The sequence below is a fragment of the Coffea eugenioides genome, chromosome 6, assembly GCF_003713205.1.
Source record: "Coffea eugenioides isolate CCC68of chromosome 6, Ceug_1.0, whole genome shotgun sequence".
In the NCBI taxonomy this organism is placed as follows: Eukaryota; Viridiplantae; Streptophyta; class Magnoliopsida; order Gentianales; family Rubiaceae; genus Coffea; species Coffea eugenioides.
The window spans coordinates 17,308,644-17,335,538 of record NC_040040.1 but is presented as its reverse complement, the minus strand read 5'-3'; the positions used below and the strand labels follow the sequence as shown (position 1 = coordinate 17,335,538).

The 26,895-nt window shown below is 33.9% G+C and overlaps 3 protein-coding genes across 3 annotated transcripts; 2 read left to right on the top strand and 1 right to left on the bottom strand.

Annotated features, from left to right (window-relative positions):
• Nucleotides 1-30: 30 nt before the first annotated feature.
• LOC113773723 (cytochrome P450 71D7-like) lies at nt 31-1,676 on the top strand. The gene is made up of 2 exons (XM_027318345.1): nt 31-933; nt 1,026-1,676. Exons 1-2 carry the CDS (start codon nt 31-33, stop codon nt 1,674-1,676), a joined length of 1,554 nt encoding a protein of 517 aa, XP_027174146.1.
• A 2,686-nt stretch (nt 1,677-4,362) lies between these two features.
• Nucleotides 4,363-7,258, bottom strand: LOC113775403. Its single transcript, XM_027320260.1, has 3 exons — nt 6,934-7,258; nt 6,698-6,796; nt 4,363-5,487 (listed from the first exon to the last, which is right to left on the bottom strand). Exons 2-3 carry the CDS (start codon nt 6,789-6,791, stop codon nt 4,571-4,573), a joined length of 1,011 nt encoding a protein of 336 aa, XP_027176061.1. The 5' UTR covers nt 6,792-6,796; nt 6,934-7,258; the 3' UTR covers nt 4,363-4,570.
• Nucleotides 7,259-19,681: 12,423 nt separating this feature from the next.
• On the top strand, nt 19,682-25,231 carry LOC113775537 (probable inactive purple acid phosphatase 16). Its single transcript, XM_027320466.1, has 5 exons — nt 19,682-20,079; nt 22,018-22,242; nt 22,994-23,270; nt 23,578-23,743; nt 24,794-25,231. The coding sequence occupies exons 1-5, from the start codon at nt 19,779-19,781 to the stop codon at nt 25,004-25,006; spliced, it is 1,182 nt and encodes a 393-aa protein (XP_027176267.1). The 5' UTR covers nt 19,682-19,778; the 3' UTR covers nt 25,007-25,231.
• Nucleotides 25,232-26,895: the final 1,664 nt, after the last annotated feature.

Below are 26,895 nucleotides of genomic sequence, written 5' to 3'. Positions count from 1 at the left end.
CACGAGTCTGATCCGATACATAGCCAGGTAATGGAACTTCCCTCCAACTTCATTGCTTGTTTTCTTTTCCTGGCTTTTATCTCAGCTTTGATCAAGAGACGCAAGAGACCAAAAGCAGCCCAGAAGCTGCCACCATCTCCATGGAAGCTACCTTTAGTGGGACATATGCATCATTTGTTAGGTTCCCCACCCCATCGTGCCCTTGCAAAATTAGCTCAGAAACATGGACCTCTGATGCACCTTCAGTTGGGAGAGATTTCTTCAGTCGTGGTGTCATCTCCACGTTTAGCTAGAGAGATTATGAAAACTCATGATCTTGCCTTTGCAGATAGGTCGGAGCTTCTGGCAACAAAGATTGTTTGCTACAACAATACAAACATTGCTGGCTCCCCATACGGTGCATATTGGAGACAAATGCGGAAAATATGCAACATGGAACTCCTTGGTGCTGAAAAAGTTCGATCGTTTGGCTCAATCCGCCAAGATGAGGCTTTGCATCTCATTTCATCTATCAGCGCTGCAGCTAAAGCTGGAGTCCCAATCAATTTAACAAGAAAACTGTCCACATACACGAGCTCCATGGTTTTCAGAGCAGCATTTGGGAAAGCATGCAGACACCACAAGGACACATTCTTGCAGGTACTGAAGGAAGCACTACCCCTAGTAAGTTCCTTTGGTGTTTCTGATCTTTTCCCGTCATACAAGATTCTTCATTCCTTTAGTTGGGTGATGGATAAATTCGCCAAGGTGCACCAAAAGATTGATGTAATCTTCGACAACATAATTGCTGAGCATGTTGAGAACCTAGCGAGAACAAATAAGGGCATGGGAGAGTCCGGGGATGAAGATCTAATTGATGTTCTACTCAGAATAAAAGATAGTTATGACCTTCAAGTTCCAATTACCAACAATAACATCAAAGCTGTTTTGATTGTAAGTACTGGTGTAATAATGCATACGTTTTTTTATTTTGACTTCAATTAAAATTTGCATGTGCAGTTCGTAACAAAGAGGGTTTGATGTAGGATATATTCTCAGCGGGAACTGAAACTGCATCCTCAACAGTGGAATGGGCTATGGCTGAGATGATCAGAAATCCACATGCGTTGGCTAAGGCTCAGAGTGAAATAAGGAAAGCCTTTATGGGAAAGGCAACGATAACTGAAGAAACGGATCTTCAGGAATTGAAATATCTAAAGATGGTCATCAAAGAAACTTTAAGAATGCACCCTACTGGAGCAATTTTAGTTCCTAGAGAGTGTAGGGAAGAATGTGAAATAGATGGATACCTCATCCCAGTCAAAACAAGAGTCGTAGTTAATGCTTGGGCACTGGGAAGGGACCCTGAGTATTGGGATGATCCAGAGAGTTTTAGACCTGAGAGATTTGAAAACAAGTTTGTTGATTTTGCTGGAACTCATTTCGAGTATCTCCCGTTTGGTGCAGGAAGGAGGATTTGCCCAGGAATCTCATTTGGTTTAGCCAATATTGAGCTTCCATTAGCTCTTTTGCTTTACCATTTTGACTGGAAACTGCCGGATGGATTTAACTCCAATGATTTAGACATGAGCGAGAATGGGGGATTAGCTGCCTCAAGAAAACACAGCCTTTGCTTGCTGGCCTCCTTGCATGGTCCTGCCCTTGATATGGCGTGCCAAACTCCAACAAGAGATTGAAGTTTTTCATCACCACCATAGTTTGATTTACAACAAAAATATATTACTGTTTGGTGGAAAATAAAAGCCTACCTATCATCTCTCAAACCCATAATGCTGCCAATTACCAAAAAAAAAAAAGGGCAGAAGTTTGAAATTTTCTTAGTCTCCATAATCATAAAGACATTAAAACCTATGTTGATATCAAGTGGTACTTCAATTGTCCCCATCTTATTAATGTTGAAAATTTCAGGGAAATATATTTCCTGAAAATATGCAAGCAAACTCCATTTCCATTAACAGTCCCATACACCCATGCACGCTCACTGACTTATAACGTAGCATCAGTCCTCAACATTTCAAGAAACAGGCTTCTCTATATTTCATCTCTGCCAACTCTGCCGGAAGCAAGATAGCTTCCAGGCCAAGAAAAGTTCAAGTACCAGACCGGCTGAGTTGATCAATCCTTGGGGCCATGGACAATCCCATTCCTCCACGCATAACCACCATGTTGCTCAGAAACATGAAATCTTCAAGTCTTTCACCTTAAGCATATTTTATCTGTCATTGCTTTTATCCCAGCTGCCCAAAATTCCACCAATCTCGATGGGTTTCAGATATTTCGGTACCTTTTTGATAATGAGTGAAACTATCTCAACCATGGTTCAAATTCGCGTCGCTGCTCGAACCGTTGCACATCGATTTCGGCATATCAGTCACGATCTCCGCAATAAACAAATTTTAAATAATTTAATATTCTAAGAATTATGAATAATATAAAAAAATATGATAAATAAAAATAATAAAATATTAACAAAAATAATAAAATTTCAAGTTGATTCGGAGCGATTTCGCCATTTCTATCCGTCTTGAGACTCGGTCGAGTTCTCAATGATCCATTATCTTGGAGTTATCTCGTCCTAATATCAGAATGGAGAGCCCTGTTTCGGTGATGACTCAGCGGAGTCTTTGAACCATGATCTCAACCCAGCAACTAGATCTGGTGCAAATGCACTGCTACCTGCAGAATCTTCCTATCATTGCCTCTTGCAATTACTTAGCCATTTCAGACTTCAATCCTTTGGGCTATCATGTTATGGAAGATGAATTATGTAGCTTTTTTTTTTGGGGAAAATGATCACATAGTCGTTATATTTAGCCACATCACGAACCCCATCTACGTTCAAAGTCCAATAGCAGCTAAGGTCCTATGAATAAACCCCATCTATGCCATGAGTCTATATTCATTTCATGGATCTTCACCAGCAGAGCCATTCCCAATCCAACACGTTATAAAGTTAAACAAACTTATTCGCACCTAATATTCTTTCCCAATCCAGTGAACCAACTACTTCACAGAATCTTTTCTCTCATGAAAGTGCTTTAGGCTGCCAAGAACCTGCGGAAAAAAGGGTTAACATTGGTTGCTCATGCGAACTAACCGGAGAAAGCACGAATTTAGACAAGGCAAGGCCCGTTTGATGATTGAAACTCTTTTTTTCACAGTTACACTGTCTATTTTGAATTGATATAGCCAATAAAATCATCCAAATTTTCTAGTCCTTAATAAACTTTTAACCAATGATTTTCATTTTCTAAAGAGGTAAGTAAAAATCATAATATTCATCTCAAAGTCTAAAAGGCTGCCAAACCACACAAACAACTAACAAGAACTAGAGATTTTCCTTGACGTAAAATCCTATAAAACCCAAAAAAGAAAAGGACAATTCAAAAGAAAGCTCGATAAAGAAACCAAAAAAAGGAAAAAAAAAAAAACGTAGCTAGGATTTTAGCAGACTGATTTTAATTTGAGATTAAAGAAATAGAGCGCCGAATTCCTTTACATTTTTGGTTTTCTTGTTACTATTAAGGACAAAGAAATGGGCCGCTTTAATTGGGCAGCAGACAATTTACGACCCAAAAACCTGTCTGGACTAGGATTCGAAATAAATACAGCCCTTTTGCCTCTAAGTTTTCACTCTCTCCTTTCTCAGTCAGCTGCTTTCCTGTATCACCCACTGCCGCCAGAGGACTCTGCTGCATCTTGGTAAACTTCATTGTCTTGATCATCAGGGGTGATCATTCATTATTTTGTCTTATTCTTCTTAGAGTATCATCATTCTTGATCATTTATAGACAGGTAATCATAGCTTGGAATTTTGTCGTTGATGTAGATCAATCCTGGATCCAGAATTTATTATTAGATTGAAGGGGTCCTCGATTGATCCCTTGTCAAGTTTTTTAGCCAAAAATACTCGCTACCAATTTGCATAAACAATATATTTCTTCATGTTCGTGCTGCCTGATTTTGTTTTCCATTTAGCTTCTATTCCCTGTTTCTTGTTTTTAATTCTCTAACCCTTAAAGAATGCGAATCGTTACTCCCCTGCCTTGGGCTTGCTCATAAATCATGCAAACATTTTTCTCTTAATCTTCTGATTTTGGACTGAGTGAATTTGCAAATATTTCAGAAGAGCTGACCCTTTGCTGTCTTTCTGGAAACATACCTTCCATTTCATAGATTACTAGTTGGTGAGCAAGGACCTTACCACTTTGGATCTCTTTTGACCTTACCATATTTGACTATTTGTTTCCCCTCCTCCCTCTTTTTTGTTAGGCCAGAAAGAAGATGAAAGAAACAAAACAACAACTTCCCTTAGCCAGTGGAGAAACAAGTGAAATCAAAAGCGAAAAAAAAAAAAAAAAGAAAACAAAAAACAGCAAACCAATCTTACATAAACTGGCACTCCACTCGCCCCCAATTCATCTATGTTCAAAATTTCAGGGGAGAAGGTCTCTCAAACAATATGTCACCAAAATTGGTACCTATACCGTAGACAATATGGTTCAATAAGAATATTATACACCCTACTTCACAATGATTTACTAGAATACAATCATGTCTCCAATATATTTCAAGAAACTGGCTTTTCCAAATTCCATGCCTGTCCAGCATTGCCAGCAGCATGGTAACTCAAAGGCCCGCATGAGTTCATCCAGCGTTCTGCATTTGAGCTGTTATAAACAAAAGCTCCCCTCTCCTTGCGGCCATTACCATTCCTCCATGTGTAACTACCGTGTTGCTCGTTGCCATGGAACCTTGTAGTCTTGTACCTTGACATGAATCTACCAGCATTAACCTTCTTGCCATAGCTTCCATCCCAAGTGTCCCCAGCTCCACCATTCTCAGGACCTTTCAGATAGTTACAGTCCAGTTTTTTATCATTAGGATTATCCCAGGACCAGGAATTGTCCCAACCATCTCCCCATCCAGTATCTCCCATGAATCCACTACCAGCATCTGGTACACACGCATTATTCCCTGAATCTTCCCAGCCATTCTCTTTTGCGGATACTTTGCTCTTGCAAACACTTCGCTCCCCTGGGCTATCATGATTATGGGAAGATGAATTGGTAGCTTTTTTGAAATCCGCTTCACATTCACCCCAACCAGAAGCCGAGAAACCTTGGTTGTCGAGAAGACTATCACCAAATATTACCACTGGTTCGTGGTTTTCAGCCATATCAGGAACCACAGATCTATATTCAAGCTCTGATAGCAGCTCAGTATCAATTTTTGAATCCCAATCAACTTCATCGATGTAAAGATCTGGATCAGGCAATGTTACATCACAAGGAAGGCCACGCATGTTGGCCAAGAACCGTTTTTTCGCATTGTGAAATGCTTCTTCACCTGCAGAGTCATCCCACTTCACCACATTCTCATACAGGTACACAAACTTCTTCATGTACAGTATTTTTTCCCAATCCAGTGAACCAACCACTTTGCAGAATGTTTTCTCCCATGACGGCACTGTAGGCTGCCAACTACCTGGAGAAAATGGATACCATGAATTTAGTTGCTGCTGGCAATGCATCTGACAAAAAATCAGATAAACGAATTAAACAGCAGGGGCCTTTTTTTTTTGGGGGGGAGGGGGGATAACCCGGATAACCCTACTAATTGGTGGGAAGAGTAATTATATGACAAGGTAATAATTGGGAGCTTTTTGAGAAACACAAAAAGCAAACGAATCAAAGTAACAAAACAGAACATGCGTAAGCCCAAGCTATTGATCCTTAAATGCACCAACAACCAAAAAAAAAGGATATTCATGGTACAATGGAGCAGCGAAAATGACACATAAGAACTACACACCAAATTTTCAAACCAATCTTTATTAAAGCACATTCAGCAAGTAGTGCTCCAAATTGACTGTCATTATTGTACCACAATTCTCATTTATGAGAATTACCATGATGCCACATTCTCATTTATGATTTCCAACACACCATCTTTCTTCTGAACAAAAAAAAACTCAGGACATACATTTTCCAGAAAGCTACTTCAATCTGTTTTTTGATAACTAAGAATCTCCTATTACCACATACACCGGCCAGAATCCAACAGATATTAGCTAAGAAAGTTACAAGATCGCTATCATCTAAGAAATGCTACATGTTTCCCAAATTTTACAAACTATATTATACTTCGACACATTAACATGACCCCTATGAGAACGCTACATAATTTCACCAGACTTCAGATAGGTAAAAAAATGAACTTGATTTCTAATTCCTCGAAGGCCATTCCAAACAATGCACCTAATCCACATACAGGGAACCAGAGATGGCAAGATCCGTACAAAGTACAACAAGCAGACACAAGAACACCACCAGACAGCAAAAATCCAAAATAGATTTCCTCTCCCTTATTTTCCTTATTTTTTTTTTGTGTTGGGGGGGAGGGGCGGCGGCAGGGGGAGGGGGGGGGACCATGTAGAGTTTCCTAAAACTGCACCTGATAACAGAAGCTATGAACGGTAAACAGAGGAATTATTGTCATCATCAACCAAAACCATCCGGGACTAAATACTGTTACCACGATATAATAGAAAATTATGCAAATCACCAGAGAAAAATGAATAGTCTTTAGAAAACAAGTAAAAGAACTGATCAAGCATCAACTAATCGAAGCATGAACAAAAATGAAAACTGTCAAAAATATATATAATAACATAAAATCAAACGGAAAACGATACCTCTAGGTGGCTTTTTGCTGAATGATCTCCTTCTTGGAGCCTCGGGACTAGAATACTTATCACCCTTTTGTCCTCCTCCTCTTCTACTCTCCATGATCACTTCACAACCCGTAAAAGCAAAAGAAAATTTAGATAAAATCAAGCAAGCAACAAAAATAAGCCTAATAAGTTATAAAAAAAAAAAAACAAACACAAGGGTTCTTTTCTTCTTGAGATTTTGGTAACTGGGATTTTACCAGGAACAGCAGAAGACTCGAGAAAGCAAGGAATTTTTGCACGGAAACAGAATACCGTGACTGGGTTTTCCTTCACAAGCTTCCAAGAAATAAGTTTTATATTAAAATATTAAAACAAAAGCGCAAAAGGGGTAATTTTTTCCCAGGTCAAAATCCTTGTCAGAGAACACAGGTGAAGTTTGAATTGGACGGATTTATATATAAAAAGGGCTAATTTTGCAGACTTAGAAGAAGGGGTTGGGTTTTTGAAAGTGATCAGGAAAAGGAAACTTTATTTTGTTTTTTTTCCCTCGAAACCACGTTGGATTGGAACAGAGTCGTTTGCTCTAATGAGCGACAGAAAACAAAAGCGAAACTGGCAAAGATTTGACGGTTTTGGGAGATTTATTTTATACCCCCTTATATTTTTATGTAATTATGATGCGGTCGGTTTGTTTTCTTTTCTGACAAGGATCAGGAGTTTTCGGATTTGGGGCAGGGACCGTCCCTACACGGTTAAGGGTCAAGATTTGCCTTCAAAATTTTGTGCGGCTGAAATTACAACATGTAACTCGATTTTCGTGCCAAGTGTGGGCCCACCACTATCTGTTCTGAAAATACATCCTGTAAAAAAAAAAGTTACATCGTGTTTAACTAATATTACGTGCAGTGCAAAATGAGGACAACCTTCACAAACGGTTACAGGTGCAACCGTTTGTGCCCCGTATCCGGAGTTTTCTAGCACTATTGCTGTGGAGGCGATATGGATTCCAGTCTCTACACAGGCGCGTTTATTACGCGCAGGTCGGTTAAAACGGCAATATATGGCGGCAAGGTTTTCTGATCAGGATGGGAATTGGATCTGTGTGGTTGGTGAGATGCCAGCAAAGGCCGCAATCATGCTTTCTTCAATATTGGTCCCAATCCAATGCTATGTGCTTTTTACGTTTTAAGGTTGTCCCCAATTTGAAGTCTTTCAAGGTGGTAAAGGTCTACTGTCAGATTTGATTTATTCATGGTTGAACCCAGCTATTAGCCAGAAAGAAGTATCATCATGAGTCATGAAACTTTGGAGCGCAAGTGTAAGCACTATTATAATAACACTTTTTATCATTTCAATTATGTTCTTGGTTAAAGTTTCATGTAATCTTAATTGTAGGTGGCTTAAAAGAAAATGATGGTTAATTATTAAGGTTACTATATTATGTCATACCATATTTAATTAGAAGGAAACATCACCCTAAAGTTATAAACGATGAAAAAAACATAATGATTTGAGAAATAGTTTTCGGATGTGTTATATAAGTTGTACACATCCAATTCAGAAGGAGAAGAATTTTTCATGTTGCACCCAATGAAATTTCAATGTACAAAAAGTTATAACAGCTTTATAACTGAAATAACAGTACTCCCTTCGTCCCAATTATTTAATCATGTTTGGGGAATCCAACTTTTTAACAATAGTGGTTTGATTGTGATGTTTGTACTTTTCTTTTCAATTTTACCTCCACAAATTCAAATTTTAAATTTGAATGGTAACATGTATATGATTAGAAAAAATAACTATATTGGAAAGAGAAACTAAAAGTACTTTGACTTTTCAAACATGACAAATGTTGTGCAACATCCCAAAATAGAAAGGATAACACTTTCAATTGGAGGAAGGGAGTATTAAACTAGAAAAAAGAAAATTTGAAATAGCACCATATAAAGTATTATTATCAATAAGAGCAATAAAAAAAAGAAAAAATATGATTAAAAGAAAAGAAAAATGAAAAAAATATGATTAAATATGATTAAAAGAAAATGAAAAATGAAAAATACAATCATCTCTATCTATAAAATTTCAATTGTCAAAATATATAAGCCAAAAAACTTTTACGTGATAAATCATTTATACTTCATTATTGACAAAAATAGTAATAAAAAGAATACAAAGAATTCAAATTACATGTATGTTTATTTTTTAGCTTAATTATATTCTTCATTTAAAAAAATTGTAACAATTGTGGTTTATATGTAATAAAATCACGAATATACCACAATTTTGGTAAAACATGATATTATCAATATTTGATATGTTAGAGTTTAAGCTATACATGGTTCCAAATTTAATCCTAAGAGGCATGTTAACTACATTGAAATGCTTTTTTTCTCTTTTAATTTAATAAAAATTTTAAAAGTAATTGGCTAAAGAAAATAAATAATATAAAAATACTATATTATGATGTTGATAATCAAAATTTCACAAAAGGTTTTTAGTATCTAAAGAATAATATATTTTAAAATAGTATAATCACGTGCAAAGCACGTGAACTATTACTAATAATATAAAAGTAGTACATACAAATGTCTTAAACATTACATTTTTCATTTTACATTACATATTCCTTTCTAGTTGGTTACTTTTCCATTTTTAAGGAAACAGCTCCCTTGCCTTGATGTTTATTGAATGATTTAGAGTATAGATCAAGATTTTGTGAAGTTGCATTAGAATTCTTCAAACTTTTTGGAGTTCCATTAATTTAATTTAGTTGTATGTAACTTAGTCTTTTCTAAGCAACAAGTTAAGCATTTTAGAAAACACTAATGTGACTCCGTAAAAGTTGTAAATGAGTAAAAAAAAAATTAGATATTTACCCTTTAAGTTCATAATTTTTTGCAAGTGAATTAGTTAGATAAGATAATCATGAAAGATAGATTACATACCCAAAAAAATTTAAAGCTCAATGCCACTAAAAGATGTTGAAAAACTATACGATACAATGACACAAGCTTATGTATATGTTACAATGAGATCAACAACAATTATACATTACACCGATTCATGTTGATGCATACGCTATAATGAGATAATTACTATACGTTACAATGACACGTGTTAATGCATATGTTATAATGAGATAAACGATTACTATATGTTACAATGACACCTGTTAATGCATATGTTATAATGAGATGAACGGCTATCATACATTACAATGACACGTGTTGATATATACATTACAATGAGATAAATGGCTCTAGGTTAAGATATTCAACAAGAAACTATATGTTACAATAATACGTGCTGATGTATGTTTCAAAGGTTGAAACACGTGATATGAGGGGACATATTTATGAAAGGGAAAAAAAAAAGAAAAATAGTACATATACAGTATATTCAATAAAAATATAGTTGTAACAATTAAATATAGAATGAGTTTTAAGTCAATATATTTATAAAATGAATTCATGCTTCTTTGCATATATAGACGCCATCAAGGTAGATCTCATTACTATATAAAAAGTATCATGAGTTTTGATATTTTGGAATGCAAGTGTAGGCACTATTGTGATCTTACTTTTTGTCATTTCAATTATGCCCTTCTTAAGTTGTGATTAAAATTTTATATGATCATAATTATAAGTGATTTAGAAGAAAATAATGGTTGATTATTAAGGTTACTATATTGCATCATAACATATTTATTTAGAAGGAAGCATCTCCTTAAAGTTATAAATAATGAAATTATTTGAGAAACATAATGATTTGAGAAAATTTTTTCGGATGTGTTATATAAGTTGTATATATCCAATTCAGAAGGAGAAGAATTTTTCATGTTACACCGAATGAAATTTCAATGTACAAAACGTTTTAACAGCTTTATAATTGAAATAATAGTATTAAATTGGAAAAAAATTTTGAAATAGCACCATACAAACTATTATTATCATTAATAGCAATCCTTCAAAACAAGACAAACTGAAAACAAATTGAAAACGATTCATAAAATGATATAAAGTGAATAGCAAATGAAATAAAAAGTTTGAAATACAATTCAAATAATATCAAAGACAATATCCAAATCACTGATATCCAAGAGAAGACAAACATTGTTATTGGTAACATATAGTAATGCTTCATTTGTATTGGTTTGAGTAAACCAAATCTGTCCATTAATTCAAGTAGAAACCATCTCTAATGATAAAATAAGCATTATAATACAAGTAAATTTAAAATGAAAAATGATATCCAAATTATTTTTTGTGATGCCCAAAATACCTTTATTTTTCTAATGATTACATATATTTATTGTATTGCAATTTTAGTGAATAATGGTAGCAATTATGAAATGTAAAGTTTTAAAATTAAGTAAATTTCATTTACGGTGACAATTGTAATTAGACAGATTTAGTGCATTCCAATAATTGACAATAATGGTAGCGGTTATGGATTAAAAACTAGCTCTTGAAAAAAAATAATACTGCAATATACTAAAAATTAATATTAAAATTGTTAATTAGCCAAAATTCTCATTCTAATTCCATGATCATCAAAAACACTGATACTGAAACCAAAAATATTATACTCATATGAAAACAGTAGACTTGTCAAAATGTATAGGCCAAAAAAAACTTTACGTGGTGGATCATTATTACTCTATTATTGACAAAAATAGTAATCAAAAGAATACAAAGAATTGAAATTACATGTATGTTTATTTTTTAGCTTAATTATATTCTTCAATTATGAAGAATTGTAATGATTGTGATTTATGCGTAATAAAATCACGAATATACAACAATTTTGGTAAAACATGATATTATCAATATTTGATATGTTAGAGTTCAAGCTATAAATAAAAAAAAATGTTAGTTTCATGGTTCCAAATTTAATTCTAAGGGACATGTTAACTACATTGGAATGTTTTTTGCTTCTTTTTATTTAATAAATTTTTTAAAAGTAACTAGTTAAAGAAAATAAATAACATAAAAATACTATATTTTGATGTTGATTATTAAAATTTCACAAAAGGTTTTTAGTACCTAAAAAATAATATTTTTAAAATAGCATAATCATGTGCAAAACACGTGCTATTACTATTAATATATAGGCAGTACATACAAACGTCTTAAGCATTACATATTTCCTTTCTAACCGGTTAATTTTCAATTTTTAAGGAAATTGCACCCTTGCCTCGATGTTTATTGTATGATCTAGAGTATAGATCAAGGTTTTTGTGAAATTGCATTAGAATTTTTCAAACTTTATGGAGTTCCATTAATTTAATTTAGTTGTATGTAACTAAGTCTTTTCTGAGTAACAAGTTAAGCATTTTAGAAGACTCTAATGCGACTGTGCCAAAGTTGTAAATTCTCACAATGAGTATAAAAAATTAGATATTTACCCATGAGGTTCATAATTTTCACAACTGAATTAATTAGATAAGATAATCACAAAAGATAGATGACATACCAAAAAATTTTAAAGCTCAATGCCACTAAAAAAAGTTGAAAAACTATACGTTACAATGACACATGTTGATGTGTACGTGACAATGAGATAAGCAGCAATTAGACGTTACACCGATACATGTCGATGCATACGTTATAATGAGATAAATGATTACTAAACATTACAATGACACATGTTAATGCATACATTATAATGAGATGAACGGCTATTAAACATTACAATAACACGTGTTGATGCATACCTTACAATGATATAAACGGCTATGAGTTAAGATACTCAACAAGAAACTACACATTACAATAATACGTGCTGATGTATGTTTCAGAAGTTGAAGCACGTGATATGAGGGACTTATTTATGAATGGAAAAAAGGAAAGAAAGTACATATTTGGTATATTCAATAAAAATGTAGTTGAAACAATTAAATACAAAATGAGTTTTAAGTCAATATATATATATATAATGAATTCGTGCTTCTTTGCATATATAGAAGACATTAAGGTACATCTCATTACTATATAAAAAGTATCACGAGTCCTGGTACTCAGGAGTGTAAATGTAGGCACTATTGTGATCTTACTTTTTGTCATTTCAATTATGCCCTTCTTAATTTGTGATTAAAATTTTATACAATCTTAATTGTAGGTGGCTTAGAAGAAAATAATGATTGATTATAAAAGTTATTATATTGCATCATACCATATTATTTAGAAGGAAACATCTCCTTCAAGTTATAAACTGTGAAATTATTTGAGAAACATTTATGGGATGTATTTGAAATAGCGCTATACAAACTATTATTATTATTAATAGCAATCCCTCAAAACAAGAAAAACTGACAAAAAATTGAAAATGATTCATAAAATGATATAAAGTGAATAGCAATTAATTAAAACATCCGAAATACAATTCAAATAATATTAAAGACAACATTCAAATCACTGATATCTAAGGGAAGACAAACATTGCTTTTGGTAACATATAATAATGCTTCATTTGTATTAGTTTGAGCAAACCAAATCCATCCATCAAGCAATGCAGAAGTCATCTTCAATCATAAAAAAATCATTATAATAAGAGTAAATTTAAAATGAAGAATGATATCCAAATTATTTTTTGTGATGCCCAAAATACCTTTATTTTTCTAATGATTACATATATTTATTGTATTGTAATATTAGTGAATAACAGTAGCAATTATGAAATGTAAAGTTTTAAAATATTTATGAAAATTAAGTTTGAAAAAAGTAGACTTGTTACTTTTGCTTTGCATTGGATTGTGCTAAAAATATGATTAAAAGAAAAGAAAATGGAAAAAGTCCAATTATCTCTATCTATGAAATTTCAATTGTCAAAATGTATAAGTCTAAAAAATAAACTTTACGTGGTGGATCATTATTACTCCATTATTAACAAAAATAGTAATAGAAAGAAGACGAAGAATTGAAATTACATATATGTTTATTTTTTAGCTTAATTATATTATTCATTTCTGAAAAATTGTACTGAATGTGATTTATGTGTAATAAAATCACGAATGTACAACAATTTTGGTAAAACATGATATTATCAATATATTTGAAATGTTAGAATTCAAGTTATAAATCAAAAAAATGTTTGGTTCATTGTTCTAAATTTAATCCTAAGGGGCATGTTAACTACATTGGAGTGCTTTTTGTCTCTTTCCATTTAATAAAATTTTTAAAAGTAATTGGTTAAAGAAAATAAATAATATAAAAATACTATATTATGATGTTGATGATCAAAATTTCACAAAAAGTTTTTAGTGTCTAAAGAATAATATATTTTAGAATGTTATAATCACATGCAAAGCACGTGAACTATTACTAGTAATATTGGAATAGTACATACAAATGTCTTAAACATTACATTTTTCCTTTCTAGCTGGATACTTTTCCAGTTTTAAGGAAACAGCTCTTTTGCCTCAATGTTTATTGTATGATTTAGAGTATAGATCAAGGTTTTGTGAAGTTGCATTGGAATTCTTCAAAATTTTTGGAATTCCATTAATTTAATTTAGTTGTGTGTAACTTAGTCTTTTCCAAGTAACAAGTTAAGCATTTTAGAAGACACTGATGCGATTGTGCTAAAGTTTTAAATTCTCACAATGAGTAAAAAAATTTAGATATTTACCCATTAGGTTCATAATTTTCACAAGTGAATTAATTAGATAAGATAATCATGAAAGATAGATTAGATAACATACCAAAAAAATTTTAAAGCTTAATGCCACTAAAAATGTTGAAAACTATACGGTTGCAATGACACATGCTGATATATATATGTTACAATGAGATAAATAGCTATTATACGTTACATGGATACATGTTGATGCATATGTTATAATGAGATATATGATTACTATACGTTACAAATGACACGTATTAATGCATACATTATAATGTCATAAACAGCTATTATACATTACAATGACACGTGTTGATGCATACGCTGCGATGAGATAAATGGCTCTAGGTTAAGATATTCAATAAGAAACTATACGTTACAATATTGCTGATGTATGTTTCAGAGATTGAAACACGTGATACGAAGGTACATATTTATGAAAGGGAAAAAAAGGAAAAGAGAATACATATTCAATATATTCAATAAAAATGTAATTGTAACAATTACATACAGAATGAGTTTTAAGTTTGAATTCATGCTTCTTTGCATATATAGACGCCATCAAGGTACGTATGATGTTAAGAGAGAAGCTTCTTGATCTCATCATTAGTTTTTAAAAAGAATAGTTATATGTTAGTGGTTAAAATTTGACTCCACATCTTAGATGAACTTGTTTGAATATCTAAAAAACTTATACGTTAAAATACTTTACTTAATTTTAAATGATCTTTGAATTGTATAAAACTAATTATAGCCATTATGCTCGTACCTTTTGAGACTCAAAGAATATTTACTTAATCGAATTCAATACGTGCTTCAAAAGAATCAATGAGGTTAACCTCTACATTTAACACATTTGAGTAACTTGTAAAACTTAACTTTTTTTTGCCCTAAGTGCATGCCCAATGTGTATACAACTAATAAAAGATATTAAATGATTAGAATTATATTTGTTAGAAAATAGTAGTTTAAAAGGGTTCAACTGTGCCAAAAGAATATTTTAAAGTGACAATTAATTCAACAAATGTAAGGATGTGAAGTGATTGTAGGGAAACAAGTAATTAATTAAAATGATGTAATTGCATTAAGAAATAAGAGTATACTTGACAAAACATTAAGTGACAGATTTTGTTTATACGAACCTCTCCCTCTGGCTTTATATATAGTATAGTATATAAGATGGCCTAGCGATGCTCGTAGAAATCTCTATGTTATGAAACTGGTAGGCCTTGTGGCAGACGTATCACTTCGGTGCCTTATGTGCCACTTTGTGTGTGGAATGTTAGAGTCAAACTCGTTCCCGTCGTAAAGTTGGAGGACAAAACCTGCAAATGAACAACAAATTCCTACAAAACGATGACTACACGCGCTACATATTAAAAGCAGCAGCGAGTGATGTTCAGTCTGAACGTCATTAGACGTGTTTGCCAGTTGTTAATCTTGATAATTAAGGGACAACCTTAGGTCGGTCGAAAGGTATTTAGGTCGCATGTTTATGTGGAATTTTCCATAATAACTTAAGGAGTACTTTCCTCGTAGTCCATTTTAACTTTTGTGGTTTTTTTATTTTTTATTTTTTTGTGGGGTTTCAATTACATGAGAATAATATATTCTGAAACGTGGCAGTTTGTGAGACACATCAAATCATGAACCATGTTGGATATCTTTTCAGGATTATACGATAATAATATTATTTATTTGACTAAACATAGAGGTCTTCTAATCTTAATTATAGTGTAAATTATAGCTCCATTTTCATCTGTACAATGCAAGGATATCAACTATCATTCTATCAAGCAACAAGACGAAACAAATATCACTTGATGAAACATTAATGCAAATTTATCTTCATTCGGTGTGAGCAAAATGAGTTGGCCAAAAGGATTTAATAAAATAATTAAAAATGCATTATTAAATTGATAATATAACATGGATTTTCTCGTTTATAAAAAAAGATTTTTTTTAACGGATGCCCAATGAATACTGGTTAACACACTTTAATCACACTCAACCTATCGATCATGTGAATACACACTAACAATTATTATCCATTCTTATATTTATGCACTTTTTTTAATTAAGTTTATCATTCTAAAAATTCATTACCTGAATTATGTCTTAACGAGTGTTCAATGGACACTCGTTAGACAGATCCTTATAAAAAACAACAAAAAAAGTGTGTAATGTGGACATCGCAATGATCACTCGATTGATCCAGTGGCCAAGGGAGAGAGCTTTTAGAGTCTTTCGCAGTGTCAGATTTACGACTCAAATCCTGTGAGGGTGGAAAGAGTGTGGGAAGGGATAGGAGGGGCAAAAAAAAAAAAAAAATGGTGGACTTCGCTGTTTGTGGCTTTGATCTGTAAGCATGCTTTATCTTCTTTATCGAAAAAGAGAAGCAAAACCAATGTTTTACGTTGCTAACTTTCACTAATTTTATCCATTTGCCTGTCCAAGAAGCGAAACAAAAAGTACAAAACCCATGTTTCACGTTGTTACCTTTCACTAATTGAATCTATTTGCCTTAATTTGATCACCAATATAATCCCTCAAAATTACAAATGACTGGACTTACCCATTACCATTTACCGTCCATTTTGTTGGATGTAAACTTCTCCACATTTTGCATGAAAAATCTTAATGCAATAAAATCCAAAAAAAAAAAAAATATGGATATCATTTTCCAGAAATTTTTTCCATCCCCTCATCAATGGAAAATGGTCATAATGTTATTGGAGGAGAGCATGAATTGATCTGTTTATCATTTCGATATGCACGTTTTGAAAGATTTTACTAATTCATTAAAGACAATTAATGTTATTTTTGCATTATTTCGTACATCTAAACAAATTTAAGGTGCAATTTACTTCAGTTCATGCTTAAATGGTGGAAAAAATCTATTTTGCCATTATTTTTTTCGGAATATTCAGGCCATCATGGACATTGATTTATACTCATGAGTTATACGTACCATCTTTTTTCCTTCATTTGTATAACTAAAGTTAAGTCCCATATTAAATATGGGAATCGATTCGTAATGATAAGCTCAACTGTTTTATTTTTCAACTATAACCAACGTGAATGATCATAAACAACACAAGGGATTAGGATAAATCAGAAAAAATAAATAAATAAATAAATAAATAAATATATATATATATATAGACACATCGTTTTTTTTTAACAAAAAGAAAGAACCCTAATACTTAAACTTCTCTTTTGTTGGTGAGATTACACTGTAAAGCATTGGTTTTTAAGGTCTATAATTAACTTGTACAGCAGTTGATATATTAGCAGGATTAAATCCACTAAGCTTTCTTTTTCTCGTATAACTAGTAATTTCTTCATTTTAGGGAATTGGCACAAATAAAGTTCTTGGATTTCAACCAAAAAAAGAAAAAGAAAAAAGAATTGAACAATACTACTATTAATGGTTAACTCGACTTGTATGACGCTAATGTGCAAATTTAACAATGACAAAATTGGTTCCCTTTCGAACTGGAAGTTACAGATCTTAATTGAACGAAACACAAAGACGCGTAATACTTTGAATCATGATTTGCGAAAATAACAAATTCTTGGGTTCTTTCTTTTTCTTTTCTTTTCTTTTCTTTTTTTCAGTGTAAGTGGGAGGTGTCGAACCCAGATCTTCCCGAGATTTCTCAGTTATACTTCCTCCTTTCGTATCATCCAACCCATTTCTCTCCCAACAAATTTTTGGGTTCATTGGACATATTATTTATCGCAATCAAATAAGCCAAAACAAGTTGGCTCAACTGCCAATACAAGTTGGCTCAATTGGCAAGGACGAGTCACTTTCTCACAAAAGATTGTATGTTTAAAATCCATTACTGATGTGAAGGTTATGTCAATGAGCGATCGGTAAGAATCTCTGTAAGCGATTTATGGTTTCAGAGGTACGTCCTAGGTTGTGTTGATGAGCGATTTGTAAGAATCTCTATAAGCAATTTATGGTTTCAGAAGTATGTCCTGACCCATAGTGAAGACAGGATTCGAATCCATTTAAACTTTTCATTCACCAAAAGAAAAAAAAACTGCAATCAAACAAAGAATGTAAATTGTAAACAAATCCTATATCTTCTTCAAGCAGGGAAGATCACAGCAAAATCAGTCGCTGTAAATGCATTATACAATTTGCATATTGTCAAACTAAAACTGAGAACCAAACCTTAGGCTAGCCTAGAAACTAAAGGAAACTAAAGAGAATAAATTTTATTGTGTGGCAGGAATGATGTGGCCGAGGATACGAAGAGTCATCTTAGACATGGATAATTTTCTATTTTCTTTTCTTGGTAAAGCAATAAGAGAAATAAATTGTGCTGCCAAGTCTGCATACATTTTCAAAATTATGCACCCATTTTAGTAAAGTTAATGATAATTAATATTAGTCTAGATTCAACAGGTTACCACCTAGTTCTTTCTGCGCTTTCCCCGCCGCCTGCCCCGCATATTAGCTAGCGTAGATTTCAACTTACAAAAAATTTGTTGGGTGCATATTATTGGTTTCTTCCGCTTCAATAGCTAAAAAACCTCTTAGTTCAAGGCAAGGTGCATGACGTTTTACTGTTCCAAGATTAGTGCTACGATTTAGGATTAATAGGTTCGCTTCTATATTTTGTGTGCTTATCTTGTGCCTTAAAAAGCAGAATAGAAGAATCTGTCTAATAAGAGATGCAATAATTAAATTTGACCTTACATACAAAAGAATGAATTTGAGATCGTACATTTAACTTAATCAAAACGGGAAAAATAAAATCAACAAAATTATTTGGACAATAAATGGTGTTAAATGATAGATAGAAAAAGTGTACTAACCACAAAATGCTTTTCACATTTACTTTTTTTTTTTTCAGTTGAGATCCTCTGTGCCATTACTTGGTACCAAATTCAATACCAATTCCACTTATCACGTGGTGTTAGAAGAAATTTAAATAAATAGCACATGACAAATTAAATAATCGACACTTGACATAAATATAGAAGTGACATTGAATTGCCACTGAAAAAGTGGCACTGAGCATCCCGTGTGCTTCGCTTTTTTTTTACCCTAGACTAGATAGCCTACCAAATACAAAGAACAACCATCCTACCAAATACAATCAGTTATTGTAAGCAGTCAAAGGCCAAATTAAAATTTGTTCTCTCTTACAAGTTCATAACATATAATTTAGAGAACAATATTTTGTCTTTTTGTAATGTCTGATCCCACAGCACCATTGAAAAACAACAAAATAACAGTAAAATCTCCAATTCTATTACTGAGAAGATAAGTACAAAATGTAATGACATAATCAACCAAAAGATGGATGGGTAGTTTAGTCAATGAACAGTTCACTAATCAAAGCTATTTAATCAACCATTGATCAGCTGGTAAGTTAGTTAAGCTTCATTCCCACCTAACGGCTCTTCTTCTTGTCTCCGTGTATGCATGTGTGTGATAAACTGAGGAAACATTTTGATGATGGCCAACAAGAATTCTGTGAAAAACCCTTTATCGATTCTATCATTTTATTACTGGGTTTTGGAAATAGTAATCCAACTGATGATCCTGACCGTCAGTTCGGGGCCATCTGAGCTGACAGCAGTTAATCTACGGACCAAACCAGTAGATTATCTGCAGATGCCTCGGGGTTCAACATTTAAGATTGCTATTTTTGCTGACTTGCATTTTGGTGAGGATGCTTGGACTGATTGGGGCCCGCAACAAGATGTGAACTCCATCAGAGTCTTGTCCAATGTTCTTGATCTAGAGCACCCAGGTAAGGAAACATCTGTCTCAGGTTTTCTATTTGTTCTTGTTTTGCATTTCATCAATTATTCATGAGTTTATTTCTAAGTTTATTTGCGTTTTGCATCTATTCTTTAGATATGGGAGATTTGATTGATTAATGATATGTAAGGTAGTGAGTAACTGATAATCGGGGTTAAGCGTTTTATGCCAGTCAAGGTGATTGAATTAGCATTGATGTAAGACTTTACAATGAAATTTTCCTGTAAAAATTACGTAATGACTTAATTTTTTGCTCAAGATGTAATACAGCATTAGAATTTTAACTTTGGAAGGCTAAGGCACTGATGATTTTTGCTCAAAGATGTAACAGAACATAATTACTTAGTACTACTCCGGCTCGATTCTCGTTCCAATCTCCTTTCCACTTCTTCGCTCCACTGCTCCCCTTCTTGCCTTTTTCTGTTTTTTCAGCAAAGGAAAGAAAATGAGGAAGACTGTTTAAGATTCTTGACTGTAGTTATTGCTATTTCAGCAAAGCAGATGTCAAATGAGACTTTTAGATATCAGCAGTTTGATTCTTGATCGTCAAAAGTTAGGGATGAGTGCCTTTTAACTAAATGTGGGATATGATGCTATTTTAAAATAGGATGGAAAACAGTTAAACATAAGTCTTTGAACTCTAAAAGCTTCCCAAATGGTGCACCAACCCGGGTGGGTTGTAGCTTGTGTTTGTTCTGTATACAATTAGTATAATTTGTGTATATACGTTATACACTATAAAGTATGGGCCAAAAACTTAAGCTTTTCTCATGCAAGTATGTCGAAACTTGTATGTTGGACCTGTTAAGGTAATGTCCTCTGGTTTTCACTGCAACATCTGCAGTTGATGCAAATCAGCATATTTTTTATTGCTTGCTTATTTTATGTCTACTTTGGAGAATTATTCAACATATAAGTCGTTAGAATCTCTAAGGTGCAAATACAATTTCATAATTTCATTTTTCAAGGATGGTTGGAAGTACAAAAGCTTGATTGGCAATTGCCTAAGTAAAATGTTGCAGCACCATAACACTTTGCAATTTCTTGTAACTTGAGCAGGATGACCACATTTTTGTTTGCAATTTCTTGTCACTTGAAATCTTGCAAGTTGATAAATGTCCTAACTTCACTTTTCGGACTAGTTAGCACCTGTTTATTTTGTTGGAGGCCTTTAGGAAGCTTATGCAGATGATCATTGGTGCTAGAAGCACTTCCTCCGAAGCTTTGTGCGATTCACTAAAATCCGTGTCTCTGACCGATATCCAGCAATGGTTTGATCGACTATTATAATCAGCTGTCATGATTAATACTTGTTCATGCATAAAGAAATTTTCCTCTATCAGTCTGCAATTTGCTAGTCCTTTCCTCAAAACATCTAAAGTGAGCTGGAAGGGGATATAGTTCTGAGTAATGTCACGTTTAGGATTGAAACTTTTGGAGGCCTTCTACACTCTCATCTGATGACAAAATCACTAGCATTATCATCAATTTCTGAGCTCCATGACGACAGACCCTAACAAACTGGTTTGTGAAAGATGTTGGAGTCAGTGAAACTCCAATTTCATGTTTCTGAGTAATGTTTTGAGGAAGTTTTTCTTTACAACTTATTTAATTAAAACTGAAGGTAAATGTCTGCAGAACATCCATGTTTATGTATCATGATTACTTCGACTATTTTAAGAAATCTTTCAGAAACTACGAATATGACTTGAATTCTTTTAACTCTTTCTCGCTTAGGCTTTATGCAATTTACTAAGGATTTTCATGGCAAAATCAGAACGGTTAACTTCAATTGAAGTTGACTTTTTTTTTTTTTTTTTGTGGAATTCTTGCGTCTACCAGCATTGGAAGCTAAAGAATAAGTTTGAATAGTAGATAGAAAGGACAACTTGTATCCTTTATATAACCTGTTGAAATACAATTGCAGACTTTGTGATTTATCTTGGAGATGTCATCACAGCCAACAACATACCAATAGAAAATGCAAGTCTGTATTGGGATCAAGCAATTTCTCCAACAAGAGAGAAAGGAATACCGTGGTCCACTGTCTTTGGAAATCATGATGACGCACCATTTGAGTGGCCAATGGAGTGGTTTTCGTCCAGCGGAATTCCTCAGCTTAGATGTCCTTCAACAAATGTTTCATGTTCAGGTTTCATTGATCTTATATTCCAACTTCCGACAGAAAAATAGGGTCTGTTACTAAAATGATAACATAAATTGATCTTTCTACCATTTCTCCAGTATGATGGTATAATGGAGAATGCATGAGAACTGCTAGTAGTACAATGGAAAATGACCTGCCAATTAGTTCCGGAAACTGATATCAACATCTGAATACTATGTTTATCCTCTGTGATATTTTAATTTTTGCGGTTTCATCTAGGAGTGAAATGAGTTGTTATTTTTTACTCGATTTAAAATTTAAATTGTATGGTGCTGCCCTGAAGACTCCTGCCAAAAGTTCACTTTTAGGTTATCTGTTGCATGATAAAAAGTTAAACTTATAATGAAGATTCCTTACCAATTAAGATACCTTTGCTTAGTTGTTTCTACTTCTACATGTAAGGATCTCTGTAACTGCATTGCTAATCTATCAAGGAACTTGTATAGCTAAGTGGCACTCTGCTTACTTAAGTGAGTTTGGAGAAGCGTAAAAATCCAGAGTATCCAATCTGTCTGTAGAATCTGGTAAACTGCAGTAAAATGGACAGTTATGGCGTACATGCAAAAGCATACATCTTCAAATCTGTTTTCCGTCTTCCCCGTAATTTCCCTTACGCAATTGGAAAATGGCAATTGATCAATCTGCAAAACTAATATTCAAATCAGGTTTGCACAATTTAGATTTGATTACAAATGCAGAAACTAAATTTGATGATATGTCCTTTGGTATGTCTCAGGAGGCAAAAATTGTAGCTTCAGAGGCACACCACGCTTGGAGCTGATGACTAATGAGATCCAACATAACTCATTATCATACTCCAAGAGTGGGCCAAGTAATTTATGGCCAAGCGTTTCCAACTATGTTCTCAAACTGTCATCATCAAGTGACCCTGAAGTCACATTGGCCTTAATGTACTTCTTGGATTCTGGTGGTGGATCATACCCAGAGGTTTTATCTAGTTCCCAAGCAAATTGGTTCAATCAGACGTCTCAGCAGGTCAACCCTGACTCAAGGTTGTCAAAGATGAAACTCTGATCTGTGTTTTAAACAACTACTATGCACCAAATGCATGTCACTTGATGCAATAGAGATTTTGTAGAACATATTTTGTAGGTTTGAATAGTATTTGCAATCATGGTGTTGGTTGCTAATGTGGAAGGATGGGAAAGGGACTTTAGAATATTAATCTGTTAAATTCACACATCAGGCACATTAGTTGATTTTACCTTTTGGTTCTTTTCTCTTGGCTGTGTGGTGTGCAAACAGAAAAGCTAATTTAGGTCATCTATATTCTTCTTCACACTGGATAGCATTTAACAGGGTGCCAGAGATAATGTTTTGGCACATACCAAGTCAAGCCTATAAGCAGGCAGCTCCAAGGTTTCTCAAAGGCAAGTGCGTGGGTTCAATGTTTAACGAGAGTGTTGCTGCTCAAGAAGCAGAAATGGGCATGATGAAACTTCTTGAAGCAAGGCCCTCTGTTAAGGTTAGCAAAATTGCAGATTTTATATTCTTTTACTTCCACCCTTTTTTTAGTATTTATTTTCATATTTTGTACTTCTACACTTAACAGAAAAGTTTACATCACTTCCACACACCAGCAAACATCCGCTTGGAGTTTGAATACTCAATATCTAACCTTTCTAGACATGAAATCAAGATAAAATTTTCTGAACTTCTACACTAGGTAAAATAATGCTACTTTTACACGTAAGGATGTGATGGAGTTACACCAGAAATGTTTACCTGCCCTCGGGCTCTAACTTTTGTCTGTTGCCCTCATGCTCTTCTTACACTTCCTAAAAGCCCAGTGAAGAGATCACAGCATTTCTTCTGGAAATATTGGAATCGAGACTTGAATGGATTAAAAAGATGGGACAATATGTATTTATCCTCCATATGTTGAAAATTTGAATAGAATGTCCCAGGAACCTCGTCTTATAGATGACTTTTTGGGTTTTTTTAGGCTACATTCATCCTACTTCAGAATCACATTGAATTTTAACATCTATACAATTTAATTTCTACAACAATTTCCTTTCAACACAGTCTCAGAAAACATTTAAGCTGTAAGGTCAGTGTCTACATGTTTGCTCTTTTTGACTGCTGATTTCTTGAAAACAAGCTCTTTTTTCTGCCTGATTAAAATTTCCCTCTCTACCTCTCCCCTGCTTGCATCCCTCCCTCTACTGTTTGCACAAGTTCTCATGCTCTCTCTGTCTGTGCGTGGGTCCTAAGCACACTTGCAGATATCCCTCTCTCACTGCATTTACAACAATTTTCTAGAGTTAAAAACTGATTTACTTATAAGCACAAATCTCTAGTCTTTGAAGTATAATTCATCACAAATCTCTAGTCTTGAACTATAATTCATTTTTTTTTTTGGCCTTTTAGCTTAACAGTTAATCACAGCAACTCATTGATCCTGATAGCATTGGCATTCATCCAATTTGCCTAGTTATAACTTTGAAGCCTTTTGAGTGGGATATGACTGTGGAACTTCAGCCTCATTTTTTTGTGTGTCTGCATATTGCAGGTGGTTTTTGTAGGTCACAATCATGGATTGGACTGGTGCTGCCCATATAAGCAGCTGTGGTTGTGCTACGCTCGGCACAGTGGCTATGGTGGCTATGGAAACTGGCCTCGGGGGTCTAGGATTCTAGAGATAACTGAACAGCCTTTCTCTATCAGGTCATGGATTCGGATGGAAGATGGTAGCTCACACAGTACAGTGGACTTGAGTTCTTGATAGTCATGTTCCTTTCTGTTCTGGCTTTCATGGGGGTTTGTATTGGTTGGGTTGGGGGGAACATGTTGCAAATTTTCAGCTGAAATGTTACATGATTTATTGGTACTTTCATTGTTTTACTATGGATAGAAACAAAAAAAGAAAAACATGGAACAGCTGTAACACGAACTTTGTAAATATATAGCCCTTGTACATAAAAATCACATTGACTATCTTAACTGCTTGATTCTAGACAGGGACCAGTTTAATTCGTGGTAGCTATAACCACGAGACGGGCACAAGTTGAATAATCAGTTTAATGCTTGGAAAATTGCGGCATAATTCACTGCTAAGCCACAACAAAGCACTGCTCCTGTAAATTTTTAAATATGCAGGTGCCATTTTCCAGGAGTACTCCTTCTTTTCTTTGAGTTTTTTTTTTCTTTTTCTTTTTAACGAAAAGAAAGTAGGAGATTTCATTACTTGGTCAGCATATTTAGATGGCAACATTTTTTTATTTTTAGCTGTCTTTGTGTCCAAGCATCCTTAACTTCTGGAGCCAAAATATGGCAAGTGGCTTTCAAGGTACACACATCCTTCTTCAAAAGGCCATTCTATGGCATATTTCAAGAGAGCATTGTGTACCAAACTACTTTTCCTATGGTTAAATTCCAAAAAAAAAACTATTGGATCATTCTGCAGGTGTACTTGTGAGTTGTGTGACAGAAGCAGTACACATCCGGATTTGGGGCAGGGATGGTCATCAGGCAGACCGTCCTGAGTAGTTCACGGTCAAGATTTGGCCAAAAAAAATAGTACGATCCAAATCTCATCTTGTACCTTATTTTTAACATGTGTGGGATCTACAAAATTTTGTTCTAAAATTACACGTTGTTGAAAGTAAGTTACACCATGTACAAACAGAGTTACGTAATATGCAAAATGCACGTAACCTTCAGGAACGGTTGCACCCCTGGTCCGTACACATCCAGCTCAAATGGACCTTAAAAACTTCAAATTTCCTGGCTCATCAGTTTTAGAAAATTCACTAGAATGGGTTTGATCAGACTCAAATGTTGTCAGATCTGACTATTGCCTGTTGCTTGCAAGATTGAAATGGTCCTCACAGAGCAGCAAATATGATGACTGCATACACCAGTAAGCAATCATGACTTGATGCTTTCTGCGCTTCAGACTCATGCTTGGATATGTTTTGATGGTGCTGAGACTTTTGTGTGTTTGTTTACAGGGCATTTTTGGTCCTACTTGGGTCTCCTTTAACTGAGCTTTAAAAGCTTGTAGCAGTTGCCAATTTTATAGGGTCGAAGCATGTTCCAGAAATTGAGAACTGAGAATATGATCACATCACACTACATTTTCTGATATGATTAATCTCTATGTTCGGGGGGCATGCATCAAGAATAAAGAGATAAAAGGGAGCCCAGCAATTAGTCAATAATGATAGCAGAGAATTATGGCATGTAGTGGCTAATTTCAGTTTATTTCACTAGTTTTATGTGTTCTGCCTTTGCCTACAAAGATAAAAGAAACTAAAAGTAGCAGTGTTTGGACTTCGGCCAAACAAGTTTTATATGCACTGCCGGAAAGAAAGGACAGGAGGCAGTAATTGTTAACCATTGGCTTTTCAAACACCAAAAAAATGCAAGTAATTTCGATGTCAAAAAATGGATAAGGAGACAATAATATGTTTTCCATCGTTCTAAATCTATGGGGCCATTTAACAGCTCAAAAGAGTAAAGGAGTTCCATGATCCACGAGGGGAAAGATGTACATAAAAAAAAAAAGTATGATATGAATTGCTTTGGTGGTCAAGGCCTCTTTCTGATGGGACCTAATTTAGGAAGCAATTGGTGGTTGTTTTGAGTAAATTTGACAAGTCCAAAGTCAAT

Coding starts and splice junctions, on each gene's coding strand:
- LOC113773723 (XM_027318345.1), top strand. CDS start 31: ATGGAACTTCCCTCCAACTTCATTGCTTGTTTTCTTTTCCTGGCTTTT. Junction 934..1,025: donor ACATCAAAGCTGTTTTGATT/GTAAGTACTGGT, acceptor GGTTTGATGTAG/GATATATTCTCAGCGGGAAC.
- LOC113775403 (XM_027320260.1), bottom strand. CDS start 6,791: ATGGAGAGTAGAAGAGGAGGAGGACAAAAGGGTGATAAGTATTCTAGT. Junction 5,488..6,697: donor CAGCAAAAAGCCACCTAGAG/GTATCGTTTTCC, acceptor CATTTTCTCCAG/GTAGTTGGCAGCCTACAGTG.
- LOC113775537 (XM_027320466.1), top strand. CDS start 19,779: ATGATGGCCAACAAGAATTCTGTGAAAAACCCTTTATCGATTCTATCA. Junction 22,243..22,993: donor AACAAATGTTTCATGTTCAG/GTTTCATTGATC, acceptor GGTATGTCTCAG/GAGGCAAAAATTGTAGCTTC. Junction 23,271..23,577: donor CAGGTCAACCCTGACTCAAG/GTTGTCAAAGAT, acceptor AGCATTTAACAG/GGTGCCAGAGATAATGTTTT.